We start from the raw sequence: 22,335 nt of genomic DNA, 5'->3' as shown, positions 1-22,335 counted from the left end.
ATAATGTATAATAGTCGATAACAGTCACCTCCGTCCGCCAAATAATACCCTTCAAATACCTCATTCAACTTCAAGACAAACACACAGAGTCATTGTCCGCTTTGACGCCTCGCGCGCTTCCCGCAACTAAAATCCCTGCCGTTGCCGCCTCCATCGATAGCCCTCCTCTCCACCACCACCCGCCAACCCGTGTTGCAGCACCTTCGCCCAGCATGTCACAAACGGTGCTCATGAAGGAATACAAGGCTTTGGCCAAGGAGAAATGGGTTCAGATTGAAGTGAGACGTAGCACCAACCTGTCCCGCACGCAAGGCTGACGAAGTCAGATCGATGAAGATAATATCTACCATTGGAACCTGGCATTGATGGTCATTAACCCCGATTCGCTTTACTATGGCGGCTATTTCAAGGCTCAGATGAGCTTTCCAAGAGATTATCCCTACAAACCACCGGGTAAGGAGACCGGCACGCCTCAATTTGTCTGACGCTGACCTCTTTCAGACTTCCGGTTTTCCAAACCATTATGGCATCCAAATATCTATGCTGACGGCAGACTTTGCATTTCCATTCTTCATGCACCTGGCGAGGATATCATGTCTGGCGAGAGCGCTGGCGAACGCTGGTCCCCTGCTCAGCGAGTTGAATCCGTACTCATCTCCATTCTTTCCTTACTGGATGATCCCGAAATATCTTCTCCAGCCAATGTCGACGCCAGTGTCATGTTCAGGGATGACAAGGAGGCATTCAAAGCAAGAGTGAGGCAGGATGTCGAAGCTTCAAAGAAGGACATTCCGGAAGGGTTCGTCATGCCTACGCACGAGACCACTAAGCCGGTTATCGAGAAGGTTGATGATGATTTCTGGAACGATAGCGACGCGGAAGACGTGGATTTCGACGACTTTGACGACTTTGACGACGATGTGGTCAATGGAAGCGAATCGGATCAGGAGCTAAACAATGATTCGGAAGACGAGGAGAACTATGATGATGAAGATGATGACGACACGGAGCATGCTAAGGGCAAGGCACGAAGAGATCGGCTCGACTCTGATATGACGGAAGCAGACGAGTAGAAGGAGTGTCGGAATCAGGCGGTGGATGGAAATTGATGCACTTCCAAGATGCGCACAAGTACAGGGGTTTGCCGTGCTCTTCTACTGGCGAAGATTGAGATATGAAGGTTGAGGCTGACTTCTCCGCCGGTGGTCTGCAAGGGAAGGAGTCTTTTTCAAGCCAGTCATTCGATTTCAGCGAAGGCGTCTGGGGTCGATGTCCACGGGAGCTGTTTGTGAAATAAAGGGAAACTCAAAGAGTTCCATGATGCACTTTATGGGAAAAGGAATTCGCATGATATCCCTGCAAAATTTTGCTGATGGTATGATAGAAAGGCTTCAAGTTTGATTTCTTTACGAACCTCAAAATCGTATGTCCCTACCTAGGTATGTTTGATCATTTCATGCCATCGTCGCTGTCTGAGGTTATGTCCTTGGTGCACCAAACCTAGCCACAAACCTCTCTCACCAACTTCACAATTTCCTGCACACACCTCTCCGGTTGCTCTTGGTTCACCCAGTGCCCGGCTCCATCGACGAGCACCGTTCCTCTATACATCAGGGGCCTCACGCTCTGACCGGTCTCCATTGCCTCGACCGCACCTGGTTCCTGGAACGTGCCCCAATCCTTCTTGCCACTCACAAACACAGTTGGGACAGAAATCTTTGCGCCCGACCACGCCTGCATGTCCGACGCGATGTCCGGCTGCGTCTGGACGCGGTACCAGTTCAGGCCGCCCTGGAAGGAGGTGCGGCCCCATTCCTGGACGTAGACGGCAAGTTCGTCGTCTTGGAGCCAGCGGGCGGAACGCGAGGCGACGGCCTGTGGGTCTTCTTTGGCCATGTCTCGCGCCACGGCCTGGCGCATGTTGTCGTCCAGGTCCATGATATAATACCGCGGCATCTTCTCCAGCTCTGTCGCGATCCATCCGTCCAGCTTGTGCGGGTCGTTGAGGTCCCAGTCGGCAGACTTCAGATGGAAGTAGCCGCGAAGAAACGTGTGCAGGGGCGGACCCGTGGGGTTGGTCATCTCATCGTTTGACGGCTGAGTGCAGTAGTACCATTTATAATGTTTCCTGGGGCGGGGGAGTTGGGAGAGTGCCTTTTCCATGTCGATTGGGGGCCGAGGTTCATGGGAGGCGGAGCCATAGGAAGGGGAGGTGGCAAGAGGACTTTGGGGAGGGCCTTTTGTCGGATGGGACATCATTACCAGGCAGTGGAACAAGTCCGGTCTTGCGAGGGCACAGATGCTGGCCGTGACAGCGCCAAAATCGTGCCCTACGACACAGGATACGGAAGTATACCCAAGCGCGTTCACCAGAGTGACAGTATCTTTGACAAGATTCAGGGGCCGGAATGAAGATGCTTCAAGTGGTTTGCGGGAGAAGGTGCGGCCGTAGCCGCGCTGGTCAAAGGCGACGGCATGATAGCCCTGGGCGGAAAGTAGAGGGAGTATTTTGCGCCATGAATAGGCAAGCTCTGGAAATCCATGGATCAAGAGGATCAGCTTCGGCCTGGGACCAGAAGGCGGTACCGCCGCTGGCAGGGATTCGAGAATGTGGAAGACGAGGCTGTGAGGGGAAGTATCGACAAAACGAGATCGGATACCGGCGGGCAGTGGAAGCGGAGTCAGCGTAGTGGGATCAATGGCATCGGCAGTCGAGTCTTGGTGCGTGTATGCCATGTCTGCTCAGATTGACCTAAGCACACTGGAGTAGCCAGAGCACAAATGGGTTTGCTCAAAAGGTGGGATGGCATCGAGACACATGAACAGACTATACGAAGTACCAAGCAATCGCTTTAGTAGAACTCTATCTGCGGGGAAAGCGATGTTGACAGCGCCCTTCGAGTGCAAAACGATTTTCGTCTGACCAGGCATTTTCGCTCGCTGCCCCTAATCGACAGAGGTACTGTAGCGCTCTCTTGTGTTGCAAGCTATCTTCCCCTTTACGGACGATCGCCCTCAGCCTTGCAACCGGAACCCTCCTCTTCATATCCGACGGCGAGCTCTTCGTCGTGGTGGGAGGACCCCCTTACCTCTTTGGGCACAGGTGTGTTTTCTTCAAGTCAGGCCACCACTTATTTACTCCGAGCCTGCAAGCCTGGCGGGCCGAGGGATAATGTGCAATGATACCCGCCTTCGTGCATATGGCATTTAGGACAAAACAAAGGGCAGCAGAGCTTCAAAAGCAATGTGATCTCTTGTTAGTCGTCAGTTAAACTTGAAAGGGAATCTGGAGGGATCTGCTGGGTTTCTTGCTGTGCCCTCTGTTCAATTCCTGTGGGAGGAGAGGCCAGGCGATCCGGACGAGGGATAGCGAGCTTAATTCAAGCACGTGCCTCTCTCTTCCTTTGGGTTTCCAGATTCTGCATATTGGGTACATACAGTAGCTACAAGTAGATAATATTATCATTACCTGATAAACCTATGAGGACGCTGACGTTGTGCCGCCACTCTGGAAAAAGAGAGGAAAAGAGTTCGAGTAAACATCATCACTAAGAGCGAATGACGTAAGGAAATGTCACACATTGTGATTGGTATGCGGTCATTGGGCCCCCCACGGGCAAAACCTGTCCTTGTACTTGGGGGGGGGGCCCGGACTCTGGAAGCTGGACATCCAAGACTTCCAACACAGCCACAAACTCCAGACCCCCATCCAGCTCGCCAGTGCCAGCCACCGCGTCGCTGCCCAGTAGCTCAGTGCCACCAGGTGTCAGGCTCTCTCTCCTCTCTCCGCTTCGGGCGCCTCTGATGCCTCTGGGCCTCTGGGCCTTTTTTTCCGCCCCATCTTTCCCATGGTTACGGAGCTTCCACCTCCCTCGCTCTCCCGCACCTAACCACGTCCCCAGTTCATACCCTAACCTGGGTATCGCCAAAAAACAAAATTCATCAATTGCAAACCTCCTGGTCAGCTCTTCCTTTTCATCATCCTTTTCAATATCTTTCAGACGGGAGAGCTCAATTCGAAGCGACATGGGGCCTGTCATCGCTGTTCAGCCCTCTGATAACCACTGCCACCGTTTGGTTTGAGACTCGCTTCCAGTTCTCCCGTCTGCGATACTGGATCAGTCTCCAGTGATCCCGCGACAAGTCCAGCACCGCGACATCTGGGGTCGTCGCAATCATGAACTTCTTGCACAGACGGAGCAGGTCTGCGTCGGCCACTGTAAGTCATCGCTCTCGGCGCCCCGGTCGGCCTCGTCCTGCGCTCAAGTGCTGACGTTTGTTCAACTTCAGCGGCCCCAGACTCCTGCTTCAGCTTCTGCCCATATGGCTGCCACTCAGGCATTCCTCAGTAGCCGCGCCTCGCAGGCAAACCTGTCAGCCTCCGCCGCAGCTCAAGCCCTGAGAACCATGTCTCCGCCTCCGACCCCGGTGGATCAGGTCCAGACAAAGCGCATGATTCAAAGGCAAGCTTCTTCCGGTTCTCTTTCAAGTTCAGCTCGAGGTCGAGGAAGAGGCGGCTTGCAGAGGCACAACAGTGCTGGGTCTATGACTGAGAGGACATTTAGAACTCCGTCGCCTTCGCCGTCGCGACCCGTCTCGCGCTCAGAACCCCAGGCCCCTCCGCTACCGACCATTCCACAGCAATTTGCTCCCCCCTCGACCACATCCGTTAAGAAGAAGAAGAAGAAGAGAGCATCTAGCCAAGAAGCTCCTCCGCCTCGCGTACTCTCGCCGCCACTGGTGCGACCCCAAACCCGTGGCCATAGTCTCGACAGGTACGGATCGCCTCAGCAGCAGCCACTGCCGGCGCCGCCGCCCAACTTTCCAAAAAACAACAGCCTTCCACAGAACAATGATCTTGAGCGTGTTGACAGCCGTAACTCCATCAACTTTTCGCGACCACTGTCGCCTCGACCTCAATCTCCAGTGGCGCAATCCCCGATGGCACAGTCTCCAGTTCTCATCAACGGCGATCGACCTCACCCCGATGCTGTCGCAAGGGCGATCTCTCCGGCCCAAGCCGCAGATATCCAATACGACCTTGCGCAAACAGCAAATCAGCCAGTCAAAAAGAAGAAAAAGAAGGTGGTCAATGGCGCAGTGGAAGGTAGCCATCTGCAAAGTGGGACAAGGGCGAGCAGGCCAGTTGTCAATCCGCTAGAACCAAGCCCAGAACCGCAAATCCAAGCTCTCTCAGATCAGCAATCTCTTGCGAGGAAGAAAAAGAAGAAGCCCGTGTTTTCTGAAGAGAACCCTGATTTTCCGACCGACACCTCGCGGACGGACTCTGATTCGGATTCAAACATTGAGCGCAAGAGAGAGAGGCGGACTCAGAGAGCATCGGGCGTATTGCAGAAACAGCCTTCGATTGTTCGAGAGGACTGGGAAGGCGAACAGCAGGAGCAAGCCAGTCCACCACAGGGCCGTCAAACCACACATGCCACCCTGAACTCCGCCCAGGAGTCGACAACTCCGGTTCAGGACAAGCGTCCTACCAATGCAACAGGTACATCCAGGAAAATCGAGTCCGCTGTACCGCCGCCCGCCCCCGATCGGCCTCGTTCTCCAGCGATGCACGCAATTGCCGCACCAGATGGCCGCGAGGAATCGCCAGCTTCGATGAGCCTCCTCCAAGTTACTGAACATCAGCCTATCCGGGGTCCTTCTCTCAGCCCTTCGCGGTCCACTCGTTTCTCGGAGAGATTGTCTTCAGACCTTGCTGCAGGGCGAAAACATGAACCTCCTCCGCGATCAATATCGCCGGCTAAACCTGCCCTCAAGCATCATTCTCCCGCGCCAGCCTTCTCCGGCGGCGAGCCTCGTGGCTCTAGTGTTACCCCCAGCGAGTCATCCGACATATCGAGCGCGTCAGCCGATGGCCTCCCGAAAAGGAAGAAGTCTGTGCGGGTCAGCTTCGAGGTTCAGCCAGAAATCGTTGGCACGGCCGCAAGCGTCCAAAGTCCGGCAGAAAGTCCAGGCAAGGAGAAGAAAGGATGGCTCGGCTTGGGAAAGGCCAAACCAATCTTGAACACCGTCTCCTCGAACGATGACATGGAAGAGCTGATGAAGCCACGCCCTCAACTTCCTTCGTTTGGGAGTGTCCGCGGGCAAAAGTTTAGGGATATCAATGATTCTAACACCGCACAAATACCAAGGCCACCTCCAGAGACTCGTACGCCACCCATAGAGGGCAAGAGTTCTACCACGTCGGTGACCTCGTCAGAAACATCTGGCAACTACAACCCCTATTCGGCAACAGGCGTATCAAGCGATCATGCTGTAGGGGCTGTCTTCGCTCAAGAAGCCCGAAAGACCCTTGGACAGACCTCCGCAAATCGACTCAATGAACCCCTCCCGCCCGAGGTGACGTCCGTAGAGGGCACCGTGTCATTTTCCGACGAAGAAAACGACACTTCAGGGGCTGAGGAGACTGTGTACACACCCGCTGCTCGTATAGTTCGCGAAGGTGAAGCTTGCACAGATGCAGAGACCAACCAGGCGACAGTAATCAATCAACCAGTTAGACCAGCTATTGAGCGGCCTCTTCGGACAGAAGTGCCTGTTGTATCCGTCTCCCCACCTACCCCTGCTGAAGAACTGAAACCCAATGACCAATATCTTGTGGAGGTTCCAGGAGGGTTTCCTCTGTCTGCGGAAAATCTAGGCAAACGCGATGAACCTAGCAAGGGGCCGCTCGTCACAAGCAGACCCCCAGACGTGAGTTCACGTACTGTCGCAGAAGTTATAGACGAAGATGAGTCGGACAATGATAGCATCTACAGCGATGCGGCAGAAGATCCCTCAGAGATGGAAGGAATGGGATTCGGTTCCATTGACGCAATTGTGGAAAGTCCCATTGTAACTCCGCCAGCACTTCTGACTTCACCAGAGAGTCCTCTTGCACGAGTATCACCTTCAATTTCTCACGATGCGCTGGGCACCGGATCTTGGGAGCAAACACAGGCCCGCTGGAGTGGCATCGCGGAGCAGACGAGATATCTGCCCACCCACATCATCAAAAGCGAACCACCATCTGCGACCACTGTCCACGATGTGGAGCATGCGAAGCAAGGCCTAGAACAGCAGCCCGCGCAAGAGAGGACGCCGGAGGCTGCAACAACAGTATATAACAAGATATCACAACCTGCGCAACCTCGACCTACACGGCCCCCCACATCACAACCTAAACGCAAAAAGAAGTCACCTGCTGCAATCGCCGCTGCTGCATCTGTACCGGCAGCTGCGGCAGCTACGCAAGGATTACCAGAGTCGCCTCTACGAAAAAGGAACCAGCCTTCTGCGTATCCAACGATCGAAGGCCCAACCCTTGGATATGCTGCGGCCGCTGCTGCACCCTTCCGACAGTCAATGAGAGCCAGCTCCCCTCCAGAGGCTGAATCTGGGTTCCGCAAGACTCTGCGTAATGAGAACCCCCATTCAATGCCAGTTTCAATGGTCTCCCCACAAGAACGAGCAAACCAACCGTTGACGTCTAGCCCTCCAACCCAATCCCGATCAGCACTCCAAAAGAGGCACATACCTTCAGCTGCAGCAGCCGCTATCTCCGCCCCGCCGCCTCGGACGCAGCCTGTTCGCCCAGTCGTGACAAACGACAGTGACTCGGAAAGCTCGTTCCGGAAGGCTCGGCGCAGTAAGTCTACCACGGGTGGCAAATATACAATGCGCCGAAGTATGCGAGGTCCAGCCGAACCAAGTCTACGAGGAGATAGGCTCAGTGGCGTCCGGTCAGTTTCGCCCGTGGGCCGGCGACCGTTCTCATCGGATGGTTCTCACACCATGAGGCATACTATGAGAGCATCAATCGACAATGTACCGACGCTCCGCGGGTCGACCGACGCCAGAAGATCATCATCCTTGTTTGCTCGCCAGCAGACAAGTAGACCTCCTGCTCTTTCCATGAGTATGGTCGGGCAGAACAACCGATCCCGCATTCTAGACTCAGATGACGAGGATGAACACCCTCAACGCAGCAAATGGCGCTCACGTTTCGCAGACGATAGTGACGACGAAATTGATGTACCACAATTTGCCCCGGTGCGTGGCATTCCTCGCGGAAACAATGATGATGAATCTACAGACCTGGATGACAGCTCGGATGAGGAGCGGGCAGCACCAAAAGCACAAGCCACACCTAAACTTCAAATTCCCCAGGTTGGTTCACCTGCACTACTTAGCAGTGTTGAGGCCGTGTCTCCGAATAGTGAGAAGAAGCGGGGAATACTTGGAATATTCCGCGGCAAGAAGCCAAAGGAGGAGGGACTGTCGCCAGTGGTCGAATCTCCGCAAATGCCCGCGAAGACCACAGATACAACCAAAGCTTCTCGGCTTGGATTCGCTTCGACTGCCGAAAGAGACAGAGTCATTGCGCAGACGAGAGCCAAATTGGAGGCTGCAAAAGAGCAACAGAACGTTCGCGAGCCACAGCATGGGCATGCTAAACTGCACCGGCGGCACGGGCCCGAGCGAATAATGAGTGATTCTTGGCCGCTACCTCCCGCATTACCGAATGAGAACCCTCGGCCGAGCACCGCGGATGGGCCGCTGATGCGAAATGGAACGACGAGGCTGAACCAAGGCAGCATGCGCAAACCCCATGAGGTTCCGGAAGTCGTTGGCCGCAGCGGGAAAAAGAAGAAGTTCCCCATGTTACGCAAAGCCTTTGGGCTGAAAGACTAATCCATGGTTTTGTTTCCTTTACTGTTCGATGCTTCCTCGAGCAAAATGATACCATTCTCTGTCTCATGATTTGTTTCACGTGCTCCTTTGGTGATTGGGATAGGCACAAACTGTACGGCCAGTGGGGACAAATATGCAGGTTCTTAAAATGGATCTAGATGGGGTCAGAAATGCGAATATATCAGATGAATTTCTGCTTTGCGAGAGGATGGAACTACAGACCATAATCAAGTCATTCCACCTTCATAGCTGATAATCAGTAATACCACTTACAGTATGATGACCCAAGCACATGAAGATGGGACGACCAGCTGCAAGGGGACATATACGCCGTACTTTTGCATATGTCGGCCATGGTCTGTGGTGCTAGGGGCATCCGACACGCCCGAGACGTTCCCTTATCCAAACCCAGGAACCTGACCGACGCAGCTTGGTGCAGCTACCGTTTTGCTGATTCGAATTTGGAGTAATATGAACTTGTAACAGTCCAGGAGGAGCCGCCGAGCCCGCGCTGGAACGGCGGATGTTTCTTCCATGCGGCGTCACTTGCCGCAAACTAGAGTGGCGACTAGGATTCAAGGGTTCACGATTCTGTATTGAGGCAATGGGAACCGGGGCGTGTATCGGCGGGGGTTGTCAAGCACAAACGCTGAGTCAGGACACAAGGTTGAGGTAAGCCGTTCTCAGGTGATGATTTGACAAGCTGGCACGCTGGTTCCGCAGGGCGGGCAACGTGAACTCATGTTTGAGTGCCTGTCTGGGAGGATCGAAGAGGATGTCTGTTCCCACAAGGTTAGGTAAGCTAGCCGACAAAGGGGGACGAAAGAAGCAAGATCAACATGAGGGCTGAACGCAAGATCTCGATGTGCAGTGAGGTAATTCTTGGAGGGTCGGAGTCGCTGCTATTGAGTATTGAGCAACTCCGTGGAGGTGTGGTTGAGCGTTGGGACAATACGAATTGCTGGGATCGAGCTACAGGCTGGAATCCCTTTTACAGGAATGCCGCCCGACGCATCCCGTCTGGGTGCCGCCCATGCTGTGCTAGGCGACTACTGTGGGTGGTGGTTAGGCATGGAGGGGTGCTTGAGGGGTGCCAGCCGCCCTCAGTGCCCGGTGCCCGCCCCACCTCCCGATCGCAGCTGGTGGCGCCCCTCCTTGGTGTCCTGTCATTGCTCATCGCTTCGTCACAAGCCCGCCAGGATGAGACGTATTTGCTTAAAATCATTCGGACACCCGTTTTATCTAGAGTTTTTTTTTTCTTTCTCGCCTTTGATCAATTGAGCTCCTGTCTCACACTCCTATCCCAGAACCTCTCCACAAGATCCAGCAGACACCACATTGTACAGCCATGACTTCCTCACTCGAGCAACTCAAAGCCACCGGCACCGTATGTTTCCACCCCGCAGTCCCGTTCCGCCAGTATCCAATGTTGATTGACATACTGACAAAGATATATAGACTGTTGTCTGCGATTCAGGTGACTTCCTCAGTAAGTTCGCTCGCCCGCCGAAATTGGACTCCTGCTAACCTGACGCAGCAATCGAAAAGTACAAGCCACAAGATGCCACCACCAACCCCTCGCTCATCCTCGCCGCATCCAAGAAACCTGAGTATGCAAAGTTGATCGACCCCGCGGTTGAATATGGCAAGACTCATGTACGTCCGACTGCCTCATGCCTCTCAACATGTCATACTGAATAAAGCGCGACAGGGCAAAACCATTGACGAGCAAGTTGATGCGACCCTCGACAGACTTCTGGTCGAATTTGGCAATGAGATCTTGAAGATTGTTCCGGGCAAAGTCTCAACCGAAGTTGATGCTCGATTCTCCTTCGATACCCAGGCTTCAGTGGAAAAGGCTCGCCATATCATTGCAGTGAGTTCTCGAGCTTCCTCCTTCTAGACTTGGAGAATCTCACGACCCGCAGCTCTACAAATCAATCGGCATTGACAAGTCACGCGTCTTGATCAAGATTGCTTCTACCTGGGAGGGCATCAAGGCTGCGGAGATCCTCCAGAAGGAGGGCATCAACTGCAACTTGACTTTGATGTTCTCCTTGGTCCAGGCCGTTGCAGCCGCCGAAGCTGGTGCTTTCCTCATTTCCCCTTTCGTCGGCCGTATCCTCGATTGGTACAAGGCTGCTATGAAGAAGGACTTCCCTGCCAATGAGGACCCTGGTGTCAAGAGCGTGCAAGCCATCTTCAACTATTACAAGAAATACGGCTACAAGACCATCGTCATGGGTGCCTCATTCCGAAACGTTGGTGAGATCACCGAGCTCGCCGGCTGCGACTACTTGACCATCTCGCCCAACTTGCTTGAGCACTTGTACAACTCGACCGATCCGGTACCTCAGAAGCTCAAGGCCGAAGAAGCCAAGACCCTCGACATCCCAAAGCGCAGCTACATCAACGACGAGTCTTTGTTCCGCTTCGACTTCAACGAGGAGCAAATGGCAGTTGAGAAGTTGCGAGAAGGTATCAGTAAATTTGCGGCGGATGCAGTCACATTGAAGGGCATTCTGCGGGAGAAGCTCGAAAAGGCTTGAGCGAGACTGTGCAAATATTGTCGTTGATTGCTGAACTAGCCGTTATTGAACATTACGGGGCGGTGTCCGCGAATAATTTCCATCCACCGGCCTTTTTAGATTTGCGGATGGGGGTAAATTTCCAAGGTAAACGACAATGAAACACATATTGACAAGCACACTTCACCTTTATTGATGACAAGTTCCCTACCATTGATCCAGCGGCGCCCAAGCCTTACTGGTGATGTCCATTGAGTCTCGCGGTCTCAGTCGGCTCGGCACACTTTCTCGATGTGTACTCTGCCTCACTTTGCTTCGTCATTTGCACCGGCTGCAGTCGAGGTGACAAAACACTTCAACCAAAAATCATTTACAGGTGTCTTTTGTACTTTGGCGCCCTTGAGTGCGCATGGCCGCCTCGATGGCTTACACTACGCAGTTACGGTGACAGCAACATGCCTGCCCTTCACTGAAATCGGTCTTATTCCTATCCTCTCCTTCTCTCCATTCCGGTCGTCACCATGAAAACCATGCGGCCAGGGGAAGCCAATAAACGAGGGAATGTGGTGACTGCACGCATTGTCCCAATATTCCTCCTTGGGATCATTGGCTACTCATCATGGGTCCTCACGGATCTCGTGTGCCTCAAGTATCTCATCAACCCTCCACGGTCGTTGCTTGTCCGCCGTGAGACCGGTTCCGCGATCGCCATCCTCGTCATTTTCTACCTTCTCCTGCTTGGTGCGCTGACATGTTTTGGCCGCCTGATTCAGACGATTCTGACAAACCCGGGCCTCGTTCCACGTGGCGAACAGTACTGGAATGAAAAAGAACGAAAGCGGCGGAAAGAGAGAAGTGCCAGTCATAAGGAAGCGGCACTTGAATATGATTCAACGGAGGGGTATACCCCACGGCATCTCCGCCGACGGCAGGATAAGGAGCCTCAAGGCTTCCACGCGCAAGACTTCTGGCACAAGGATGTCTTCGTCTGCGGCTGGGACGGCCGCCCGCCATTCTGCTCAACATGCTACAATTACAAGCCTGATCGGGCCCACCACTGCCGCGAACTCGGCCGCTGCGTGTTAAAGATGGACCACTTCTGTCCCTGGGTCGGCGGAATCGTGTCTGAAACGTCGTTTAAATACTTCATACAGTTCACATTTTGGGCAGCTCTGTTTTGTCTTCACACACTCGTCGTCATGGCGTATTACTTCGCCAGACGCCGAAGCGAGGAGCCCGGAAATTTCATCAACGTGCATTGGATCCTAGTCTTGATCTTTGCGGGATTATTTTTCATCTTCGCCGCGGGCATGTGTGGGTCTAGCTTGCAGTTTGCGTTCCTTAATTCCACCACCATCGAGAATTTTACCCGCAGGACCAAAATATGGTATATGGCCGTATATTTACCACCGAGGGTCCTGGAGAACTACCAAAAATCGAACAGGACAGATCTCAGATTGATCACGTACCCTCGCCCTCCCGAGGAGCAGTTTCAAATTCTCAAGCAGCATGGTGCAGATATGGGGAATGACAGTGAGCAGAATGTTGCGGTACAGATCAGGGATTCAAATGCACCAATGCCAACGCCGCGACAAAACACGTATGATCCGCGATCAACCGTGACATCAAATCCTAATCCCGCCATGCCACCGCAAGGGACAGCAAACACACCTCCAGCCGCATCAGATTCGCAGCCGACCATTTCCACACCCACAGTTCCTTCAAAAGTGGAGACACGTGCATTCGCCATCCTCGAATCCCCTCCTGGTGGTAATCCTTTTGACATTGGTGCCATGGGAAACTTCAGAGAAGTCATGGGCTATACAGTGTTTGATTGGGTTTTCCCGCTGAGACCGAGTCCCCTTGTTGATCACAGTGATCCAGTGAGTATGTATAAACTGGGACCAGTGTTAGAGGGGATGAAGAGAGATGCGGGGATAGAGGATGGAGTGGATGGTGCAGATGTGGCCGGCGAAAAGCGGAAAAAGAAGATAAGAGGAACTGAGGGTGAAAGTCGGCAAGAGCGTAGAACGAATATGAGACGTGGACGTTCACACTCGGCCGCGGATGGAAACTCTCGGTCCAAGCATTGAGAAGATGGTTTCAACATGGTTTGGAGACGGCGGGGGTTTTCCCTTTTGATTCTCGTGTTACGAGACTTCGGCCACGAGAAGTTCGTGGTGCGTCTTCGTTCCCTTGACACAATGAGATGAGAACGCCACCAACGGCGGCTGAAGTCCATGCTCCGGACTCGGTTGACAATCCGATCTCGCCCTTCCGGGGAAAGTCAAGCTTCCTTTCTTGTACCGCCGGGTCGAGGCTCTGAATTTCAATCTGCCAATTGAGAGATGAGAGTTCACCTGGCATCAATCTGAGGGCTTTGGAACTTACTTCAACCAAGGCCATCTTCCCTCGCCGATGCCTCCAGAAAGTGGGGGCATTGGTTTTGATGCGCAGCATGAGGTTTTGTTTTTGACATTTCATTTGCTACGTTCTGATACAATGCGTTGCAACGACATGGGACTTCGTGATGGACATGTCGACACGCACCCCACACGTCCAAGAGAGACGCCGATCGCATTGATGGTTCTTTCAGGGGGAGCGTTGGCGTTCAAGGGAGACGTATATACATATCTAGGCCATGTCGAACGGCCTGCATACGGACTACACGGGAAACTGTTTTGCCCCTTTGGAAAACCGGGGTATGTGATTGTTTAAGTCGCTGTACAAGATTTTGCAAGGTCTTTGAATGAAAGCTGGAAAATGAGGGTTAGAAGGAATTTTCAAAGGGTCATGATGACGGTGAGGTGTCGATCGACACATGTACGTAGCGCTCTGAATGTACACGATCACTTGTGTTGGTTTAAATGTAGGAACAAGGCTTGTCTACTAAGGGGATGAAAATTTTTTTTTCTTTTCTTTTCTTTTCTTTTCTTTTCTTTTCTTTTCTTTTCTTTTCTTTTCTTTTCTTTTTTTTAATAATTCCATTCATCCATCTATTCAGCGCCTAAATAGAGAGAGAGAGAGAGAGAGAGAGAGAGAGAGAGAGAGAGAGAGAGAGAGAGCTACACTGTGCTTTCTTGCGTATTTGGTATATAGATAGATACGTAGATAGGAGGGATAGAGGGGACAGAGAAAAGAGGGATCTGACAGATATAGTAGTTACAGTGGGTTGCAATTGATTTGAATATAACCAGGAGACAAAACTCCGTATTAGGTGTATTCAAATTCTTTGCCCCCCACTGTAGTTAAAGAGTTAATCTCCAGGAGACAGAAAAAGGGAGAAGGGGCTTCCGAAGGGATACAGAAAGATAGACTAGGGGGCCGGAAAGAGAAGAGAAGGGACGAGACGAGTGGAGAATGGAGAGGAAAGGCGTATCATTATCTATTAACGACAGTTTCCCTGTTCCTATTCTAACCGCGCGACCCTCATTTCGATTCTGAGGGCCATCGAAACGAGTGGGATGTACTAACGACACTATCTAAAGTAAAAGGAGTAATAATGGAAAGGGAGCCTTCCATTCATGGATAAGAGGTTCGTTTGCGCAGATAGACGCGGGCATAAGAAGGAATGTATGAGTGTGTGTGAGAGAGAGCCAGCCAGCAAACGAATGAAACCGTACCCGAGGCGAGTTCCAATTGTGATACTCATGCTGGGAGGCTTTGGAAGAAAAACGTTGGGAAAGGCAACGACTGGGTAGAATTCATGGGAGAGCGAGGAGCTGAGGGAGTGAGTGAATGAATGATTGGATGGATCGTTGACTTGACTAAAGGAATATCGGTGGCTGCGGTGCTGATATAACAACGACAGGTTGAAAAATGGACTGTTTCCCGGAAATCCAGAAGGCTGTGGATGGAGTTCATGCTGGTGCTGTGTATCCCCCAAGATGACATCGTCGATAACGAAGAACTGCAGGAGACGAATGAAATGATCGGTAAAGACTGGTGGGAGATCGTTCTGGCTTGGGCGGTGGGGGCATTGTGTTGATACTGGGTTTGTGGTCGTCGAATATTGTCCAATGAGCGGAAGCCGAGTAGTGCAGAAAAGCGAATGTGTCTTGATTTGACGAGTTAGCCTAAGATTTCTCGCAAGGCAAGCCGAAAATTGCATCAATGGGAGGCTAGGAGGTCGGAATGACAGGACCGAAAAAGGGGCCAACGAGGCTGAGAGCCCGCAAGGCTCTGCTTTAAACTTCGGCTCTCGAAGCCTCGGCAGCCCCGTACTTCCTACTTGGTAGGAAATCCAGCGTCGCTCTGAATTCAAGCATCAGTGCAACCGGCACACTTATGGTGTCCACATATAGTGCATCTGTCCGAAGCCAGCGCTGCATTGTTGAGGTTGCCGCAACTGTCGCAATACCAAAAGGATGCCCGGGCTGCTTGATGTCTGAGGCGCAGGTTTCTCCTGCTTGACAGTGGAGCGGCATGATGAATCGAGTGGACGGCCTCAGAAAACATCTGAAATGGAGCATGGACTCGAGCGCCGTAGGAGGAATTTGGCTGATATTGGCTGCCATGATGGTAGGGAGGGGCGGCCGTTGTAGTCCCGGGAGGGTCAATATCACCGTCTGTCTTGCATAGACTGCAGCGTTCATGACCACAAACGCATTTTGGATGATTGGCCACTTTCATGGGGCGCTCATTGCAGCGACAACATTGCCACAACGTCGGTTGGCTCATGTTCGCGGCTTATGTCGGAAGTGATAGCAGGTTGAGATAGAGGAAGCGAATGGATTGGCAACTAGGAGCCTATGATCTCCGTGAAGGTGGCAAACGGTGACCAGCGGCTGAATAGGAGACCGGTGTTTTGCAAAGAGAGCTGCGGAGAAATAGACCTTTCTTCGAAGCGGTGGGATTCGGAAGGAGCGGTGTCGAAAAGGCCGAAGAATGAATGGACAGAAGGAGAGGAAGAATGGTTGGTCTGAAACAGTTGCAAGTGTAGATGATGAAGAGATAATGGACATGACATACCTTTAACAGGAGTTCCGAAGTATTCTTATACTTCACTGGACGTGTGTAAGATGGTTTGAGACAATGTGGCTAACAGGCCAATTTCGCCTTGGTGAAGCGTGGTAGTTTTGCACGAGCGGACAATTCTACCAAGCTGCCGTGCAGTATTACTGCTCCGTCCAAAGTTCATGGTATCAGCCCCTTTCGCCAGAAGCCGCCTGCTCGCCTATCGACGCGGAGGTGATCGTGCTTTGATGAACAAAACAACCCATCCAGTCGAATTCAGGTGAAGTTTTTCCTTGATTGGTACATATCCCGTCTGCTCTCTTCAGTATCTTGGGCATGTCAAGGCAAGAAAATTGTCTGCGCCACCTCTAGATCGGTACATGATGCTCGATTCCTTGCTTTTGCAACTCCGATACCCATAAGCACGCCTTGTCTCAGACGAGGCTGCCTTGATCAGGGGAGGGGGGAGGGGGAACATCAAATCTACCTTGCAGTGGCTGTGGTAGGCGTCGGAAAATCAGCATGGCATTCGTTCCTTTGACAAGAGCAGCCAGGCGGTTTCGAGTGATTTGTGCAGCATCGTGGTCCTTTATCCACACATCCGAAGTTGGAAAGCCTTGCCCAGATGTGCCGAAGTGTAGATTGCCGAAGAGGATCAGGATCACTGTGCACGCTGTCCGTCAAATGTACACCCCATGACGCCCACCTGGTCGGGGACAAATAACCCTAGTGGTATAAGGAACAAAGAAGGGCCTCTTTTTGCTTCAAGTGCGTGACAGCCTTGCAGCTCCTCCTGCACGCGTGACTTGGCATGAGACCGAGAAGGCGGTCATCGTCCGAGGCGGAGGGAGGGCTTACAGTGGCTATCCGAGGCAGTCGGACGTCATTGCGGGAAATTGACGAGCGGATATGCTCTGCATGAGCCATCCCGGATACTGAGGACCTGGCTGATTGATGGCAAGCGAGAGGCAAGCTCGTGCAAGAAGGGTTGAAATTCTGGATTGCGGGCTCTTGCATGAGTCCAGCGCCCGACTCTAGTTCGTTCGCAGAACTTCCGATCAAAAGCGTCCAGAGTGAGAGTGACAATGGGTCATGTGTCGACAGACGGGGCCTGGGCAATCGTCCTTCGGCCACAGAGCTCGATGTCAGCAGGAAAATTGTTGTAGTTTCGCCAACCGCTTGAAACTTGGGTGACGAGGCCAGCATCGGCTTCTCAAGCTCCAAACAGGGACCCATCCGAGCTCGCACGAATTTTGCATCCTTCCGGCAACAGCAGTGACACAAAGTCCTCGGCAGCGGGATCTCGGAAGAGATGGAGGTCTTCTCGAGGGCGAGTGGGGTGGTTCTGAATATCAGCGCCCGACTTCAGAGAGGACGGAAACGCAGAGCATGCAACATTGCATTTGGCCAGCAGAACGCCCGAAAGATTGGGGGAGAAAAGGCAGGCGCACCCTCCATTTACGACCGAGCCTGAACGGCACCAGCATTGAAGATTGTTGGAAAGATGGCTGGTCACGGGGTCAATTGGACATGGGTAGGAAGGGAAGAATGGTCCAAGACGGTCCCAGCGGTAAGGACTGAGGGATGGCGCGACAGACGCGGTGGTAACCTGGAAATTAGATTGGGCAGCAGTCCTTTGATCGACGTACATTTGGTAGCAAAAGGTAACTTTGCGGTCAGATTGATTGGGTAGAAAGGGTAGTACTGTCCCAGTTTCAACAAGGCAACGACTTTTTGGGACGGTTGTCGGTGATGCCTGATATAGGTACTGACTCGGGTGACGGAAGAGGAGGAAGGGCGAGATTGGCGAGAGGATGAGTCAGTTGTCATGGACAGAGTTGGGGAGAAGGATAAAAGAGGGAGAGAAGCAGAGGGACCAGAGTATGAGAGGAGGCTGATGCGGAGGGAGAGCGTGGAGAGAGGTGTTACGGCATGTGTGGGTAAGTGATTGAGTGAATAATGAATGTGAGAGGTACTAAGAGGTACGACTCCTTACGACTTGGGAGGAGATGCCTCACTGTGCTGCTTGGGCAGATGCGATGGCGATGGCGACAGCGGCGGATGCAATGTGGATATTTCCATGACGTCGGGCCCCAAGCTTAGTAGTAATTTCGTTTTCACTTTCACTTTCGGCTCACTTCACTTCACCGGCTGGCGACTGGCTGCACCTCCACAAACACCATAATAATTCATTCGCCCTCACACGCTGCACTTTCTGTGTACTGTTTGTTCTCTATCTCAAATCACCGGCCGTTCACGCACGACGACCAGACCACTTGATTCCCATCTCGAATGCTTGGTGCTCCCTGCGCCCTGCTCCCTACCACCGCGCTTTCACACCCGACCGCTCCCACCTGTGTGCCGTCCGCCACGACCCCCCTCTCGGTCCAACCCTGATTCATCGATTCATCATTTCCGTTGGCCCCCAAGGATTGCTAGCCCTTGCCCGTCTTCACCACTCACCGTCTGCCCCTCCAACAGACATCCTCACTGTGCTTGGACGAATTCATCCCTTTGCTGTCCAGCCCTGGCGTCACGCTCCTCGACCTTGTTGCAAAAAGCCCCTGACATATGAAACCTTGCTGACCCTGAGCCTGAGCCTGTTCTGAGTTCAGCCCTTCATATTACAATCCATCCCCGAAGTCGTCACAGTTATTCGGGCAGCAGCCTGCACGTTGGCTTTGGTCGTCAACGTCCGATGCCTGGGAGACAGATTCTCTGCAACAGCAGCCAGCCGACACCTGTACAATGACCGAAAACCGCTATCGTGCCAGCTCGCCTCCGAGGCATCGCTATGCCGACCCTCGAGCATCCACAGGCATGGTCATATCCTCCTCCTTCGACCCTCGATATTCCTCTTCCTCCCAGCCTCGCAGCTTCATCGACACCTTCCCTGCCACGCGACACGGAAGTGTATACACTACTCAACCTATCGCAAGGAAAACCATCCTCGACGATCCTCATTCGGGCGGAGGGTCAATAGTGAGAACAGAATATGCCGTGCGTCCAAGAAATAATTCCACACTCGAGACTCGCAGGCCAGTGAGCACCTTCATGGAGCGTCGCTCTTCTCCGCCTCGAGTACGCCCTGCCATCATCAGTGGTTCCTCTCGTGACGATCCAAGAAGCCCGGTGCTGGCCTCTGCGGGGGATCGATATCTTGTTCCTGCTGCGTCAAGCGGTCGAAATCATCACCGCCATTCGAGCGCAACTCGTGCTGAACAGGACCGTCTACAGCCCGCAAGAGTCAGCCGACAACCTGAATACCACCGCCGCGGTGGCTACAATGCATATCCCTACTCTGCGACCCGTGGTCCCCTGCAGGATGAAGGCTTCTCGTATACAACTCCAAAGGAGCAGTTTTTACAGGAGTCATCCCGACCTCCTCAGAGGCGGGAGAGCTACAGCAGACGAGAACGTCCCGTAAGTATAGCTGGGTTGCCTGAGTACAGGCTGCCTGCAAGGAGAGATACGCGAGACGCCCCTCCCCCCTCGTCCGCACGCGTGCTGGATAGAATCGAGAGGAACGAACCTCCCCGATATGCGGGCGGTCGGACAAGCGACACGGAAGATCGAGGAGATATCCCCCGACGCCGCCACTCCACGAGAGCCCCCGTTTTACATCACTATCCGGATGACGGCTCCGTGTCTGCGCGTGAAGAACGAGACCTTCGACCCTTGCCTAGACCCCGTCATGACCGTCTAGAGGACGATGACAAACCTCCCAGGCGCAGGCATCGTGATGAGCGTGAAAGAGAGGTATTGCGCGAGCTCCCACGCGAGCCGGAACGGGTTCGTGAGCGTGATCGCGACAGGGACCGCGAGAGGGACAAGGATAGAGATCGGGATAGGGACCGGGATCGGGACCGCGATAGAGACAGAGACAGGGATAGGTACAGAGAGGTTGACAAGCCCGGCAAGCCCCGAAGTCGAGACAGCAGCCCAGAACATTCAGGACTACGTAAAGGGCTTGCCGCAGCTGCTGGCCTAGGCGCGGTGGGCGCTGCTGCTGGCGCCGCTATTAAGAGTACCCGCAACAAGGACGACGAAGAGTCAGAAACTGATGATCGCAAAGAGCGAAAGCATCGAAGAAGACGGCATCACGCCAGCGACGAACCAAGTCCAGATGAACTTGCTGGTCGTGTTGAGCGTGATCTCAAATTGACCAACGGAGACCGGGATCTGCGTCGACGAGACGAGGACCGAGTCGATGACATGGATGATCATGACGACCGCCACGAAAAAAGAAGACACCATCGCCACAGGAAGCACCGGGACCGAGCGGACCGCGGGACCGAGTCAGACACCACTGAGGATTATGAGGGCAACGACACCCGGCAACGACGCCCCCGAGACCGAGCACCTTCTCGCGACGCAAGTCAGGATGTGCCAACAAATCTGGAACAACGTACCATTTCCCCAGGTGAAGATGAAGATGACCGTCCTCGAAAGGTGCAATTAGTCGAACCGGCTGAAAAGAAAGAGGAGTTCAAACCGAAGGGCATCCTCAAGCCGCCGCGAGAAACGCCTTTCCCTGAAGATCCCAATCCCACACGAGAAGGTGTTGCACCACTAAAAGATGCCCACAAAGATGGTATACCACCGAATGCACGGTGGACCAAAATCAGCCGAGCATTAGTGAATCCAGAAGCCCTGGAGAAGGCACATGAGAGGTTTGAAGAGAGAGACGACTACGTGATTGTTTTGCGGGTAGTTTCTAGAGAAGAGATCACGAAGCTGGCGGAGAAGACGAAGGAGATCAGAGGTAAGCATATGGCCTGCGTCTGAAGCTGTGGGTGTGAGCTAACAGAAATCAACAGAAGCAAGAGAGCGCAAATGGCAAGCTGAGCTTGAAGAAAAGCGGCGTCGACGGGCCGAGAGAGGCGAGTACAGCGACGAAAGCAGCGACGACGAGTATACCGATGATGATCGACGTCCATTGCGTGCTATAGAGCAAGCGCCTGCTGCTCAAGGTCTGCAGGGTGACCCTAGAGCGTACTTCGCGCAACAGCAGCAGCCACAGCCACAACAGCAACAACGAGTGGAAGTTCCTGTTGTTGCTAATGCCACACCAGGACAGCCTGGTGCGGCACCGATGCAACAGTCACCTCCGTTGGCCGGGGGATATCCACCAATTCAGCAGCAGCAGGGGCTGCCTGTGCCGGATATAAGGGTTGAGCCCAATGCCGGGAATTACTCGACAAATGTATGAAAGAGGTACGAGCATGAAAGACGAGTTAACGCTAGATGAATACATGGTTATGTTCAATGAGGGGGATTCATGGTGGCTGCTGGGCGTTGAGTTTGCTATTTAAGTCCAAAGCATTGTGGTTGGGAAGCCAGGGGGGATCCATTGTCAGAGTTTGAGCGAGGCATTTGATAGCGACGGATTCAGCTTTGGAAGGCGGATGCGAGACTAGCATAAGAGGTGGCTGTTTGAAGCAATGCATGATTTGAAGTGGACGGAGATTCTGGTCATCTTGATAAGACAAAGGAGATGTTTCGTTAGCCATGAACTTTCGACAATCCAGTCCTGCGCGAATCCCTGTGGTCGATCGAAATGCAGAGAAGCGACTCAACGTTGTGATCAGGGCACCATGAGTAAGCGAGGCTGAGGTCACGCAATCATTCGGGTCAAGCCACAGCAGACCAAAATAATTTTCTGTCAGACGGTACCCATTTTCGCCCTTTCCCGGCTACAGTTTCCGTGACATCATTTCTCTCACCTCCCTCGCCACTACTGGGTATGCCATCCACACTGTCACCGCTGTCTGCCTTCCTGACATGACTCCAGTGTCTTAACAGCTCTCCTGCACGCCAGAGGAGGCAGAATCTTACTTGTTCCTGTCAACATCAAGCCTCCTTCTGGGCGGGCATGTCATCATCCGAAAGCCATTCGCACAGTTGGACACCGGACACCTCGTTTGGAGAATTGGTTGGCTTGCCGAACGGTCATCCACCCATGGCCTGTCACCTCCCGAACGGAATCCTCGCTTTTCCGCCTCCCCGGCTCAGTGCTACCACCCCTTGCTGCTTCCCTCCCCCCCCCCCCCTAAGCTAGTACCTGAAGATCTTTCCCCTCAGCCGAGCCAACCCCTTGCCTTTCCGGCAGGCCCATGCCTTCCCTACCATCTTGTCGTGGCAGAACTTGCGG

At 53.2% G+C, this 22,335-nt stretch overlaps 7 protein-coding genes across 7 annotated transcripts; 5 read left to right on the top strand and 2 right to left on the bottom strand.

Moving 5' to 3' along the window:
- Positions 1 to 212: 212 nt before the first annotated feature.
- Z519_09829 (uncharacterized protein) lies at positions 213 to 1,073 on the top strand (the record flags this gene model as incomplete). The annotated part of the gene is made up of 3 exons (XM_016767550.1): positions 213 to 278; positions 327 to 453; positions 502 to 1,073. The coding sequence occupies 3 exons, from the start codon at positions 213 to 215 to the stop codon at positions 1,071 to 1,073; spliced, it is 765 nt and encodes a 254-aa protein (XP_016616342.1).
- Positions 1,074 to 1,500: 427 nt separating this feature from the next.
- Positions 1,501 to 2,736, bottom strand: Z519_09828 (uncharacterized protein; the record flags this gene model as incomplete). The annotated part of the gene is made up of 1 exon (XM_016767549.1): positions 1,501 to 2,736. One exon carries the CDS (start codon positions 2,734 to 2,736, stop codon positions 1,501 to 1,503), a length of 1,236 nt encoding a protein of 411 aa, XP_016616341.1.
- A 1,441-nt stretch (positions 2,737 to 4,177) lies between these two features.
- Positions 4,178 to 8,697, top strand: Z519_09827 (uncharacterized protein; the record flags this gene model as incomplete). Its single annotated transcript, XM_016767548.1, has 2 exons — positions 4,178 to 4,219; positions 4,291 to 8,697. 2 exons carry the CDS (start codon positions 4,178 to 4,180, stop codon positions 8,695 to 8,697), a joined length of 4,449 nt encoding a protein of 1,482 aa, XP_016616340.1.
- Positions 8,698 to 10,045: 1,348 nt separating this feature from the next.
- Z519_09826 (transaldolase) lies at positions 10,046 to 11,246 on the top strand (the record flags this gene model as incomplete). The annotated part of the gene is made up of 5 exons (XM_016767547.1): positions 10,046 to 10,084; positions 10,156 to 10,186; positions 10,235 to 10,353; positions 10,409 to 10,573; positions 10,626 to 11,246. The coding sequence occupies 5 exons, from the start codon at positions 10,046 to 10,048 to the stop codon at positions 11,244 to 11,246; spliced, it is 975 nt and encodes a 324-aa protein (XP_016616339.1).
- Positions 11,247 to 11,746: 500 nt separating this feature from the next.
- On the top strand, positions 11,747 to 13,318 carry Z519_09825 (uncharacterized protein; the record flags this gene model as incomplete). Its single annotated transcript, XM_016767546.1, has 1 exon — positions 11,747 to 13,318. One exon carries the CDS (start codon positions 11,747 to 11,749, stop codon positions 13,316 to 13,318), a length of 1,572 nt encoding a protein of 523 aa, XP_016616338.1.
- A 2,094-nt stretch (positions 13,319 to 15,412) lies between these two features.
- Z519_09824 (uncharacterized protein) lies at positions 15,413 to 15,742 on the bottom strand (the record flags this gene model as incomplete). The annotated part of the gene is made up of 1 exon (XM_016767545.1): positions 15,413 to 15,742. One exon carries the CDS (start codon positions 15,740 to 15,742, stop codon positions 15,413 to 15,415), a length of 330 nt encoding a protein of 109 aa, XP_016616337.1.
- A 3,187-nt stretch (positions 15,743 to 18,929) lies between these two features.
- On the top strand, positions 18,930 to 21,393 carry Z519_09823 (uncharacterized protein; the record flags this gene model as incomplete). The annotated part of the gene is made up of 2 exons (XM_016767544.1): positions 18,930 to 20,946; positions 21,002 to 21,393. 2 exons carry the CDS (start codon positions 18,930 to 18,932, stop codon positions 21,391 to 21,393), a joined length of 2,409 nt encoding a protein of 802 aa, XP_016616336.1.
- Positions 21,394 to 22,335: the final 942 nt, after the last annotated feature.

Source organism: Cladophialophora bantiana, assembly GCF_000835475.1.
Source record: "Cladophialophora bantiana CBS 173.52 unplaced genomic scaffold supercont1.16, whole genome shotgun sequence".
Lineage (NCBI taxonomy): Eukaryota > Fungi > Ascomycota > Eurotiomycetes > Chaetothyriales > Herpotrichiellaceae > Cladophialophora > Cladophialophora bantiana.
Note: the sequence above shows the minus strand (reverse complement) of the source record. Positions and strands in the feature narration are given on the sequence as shown.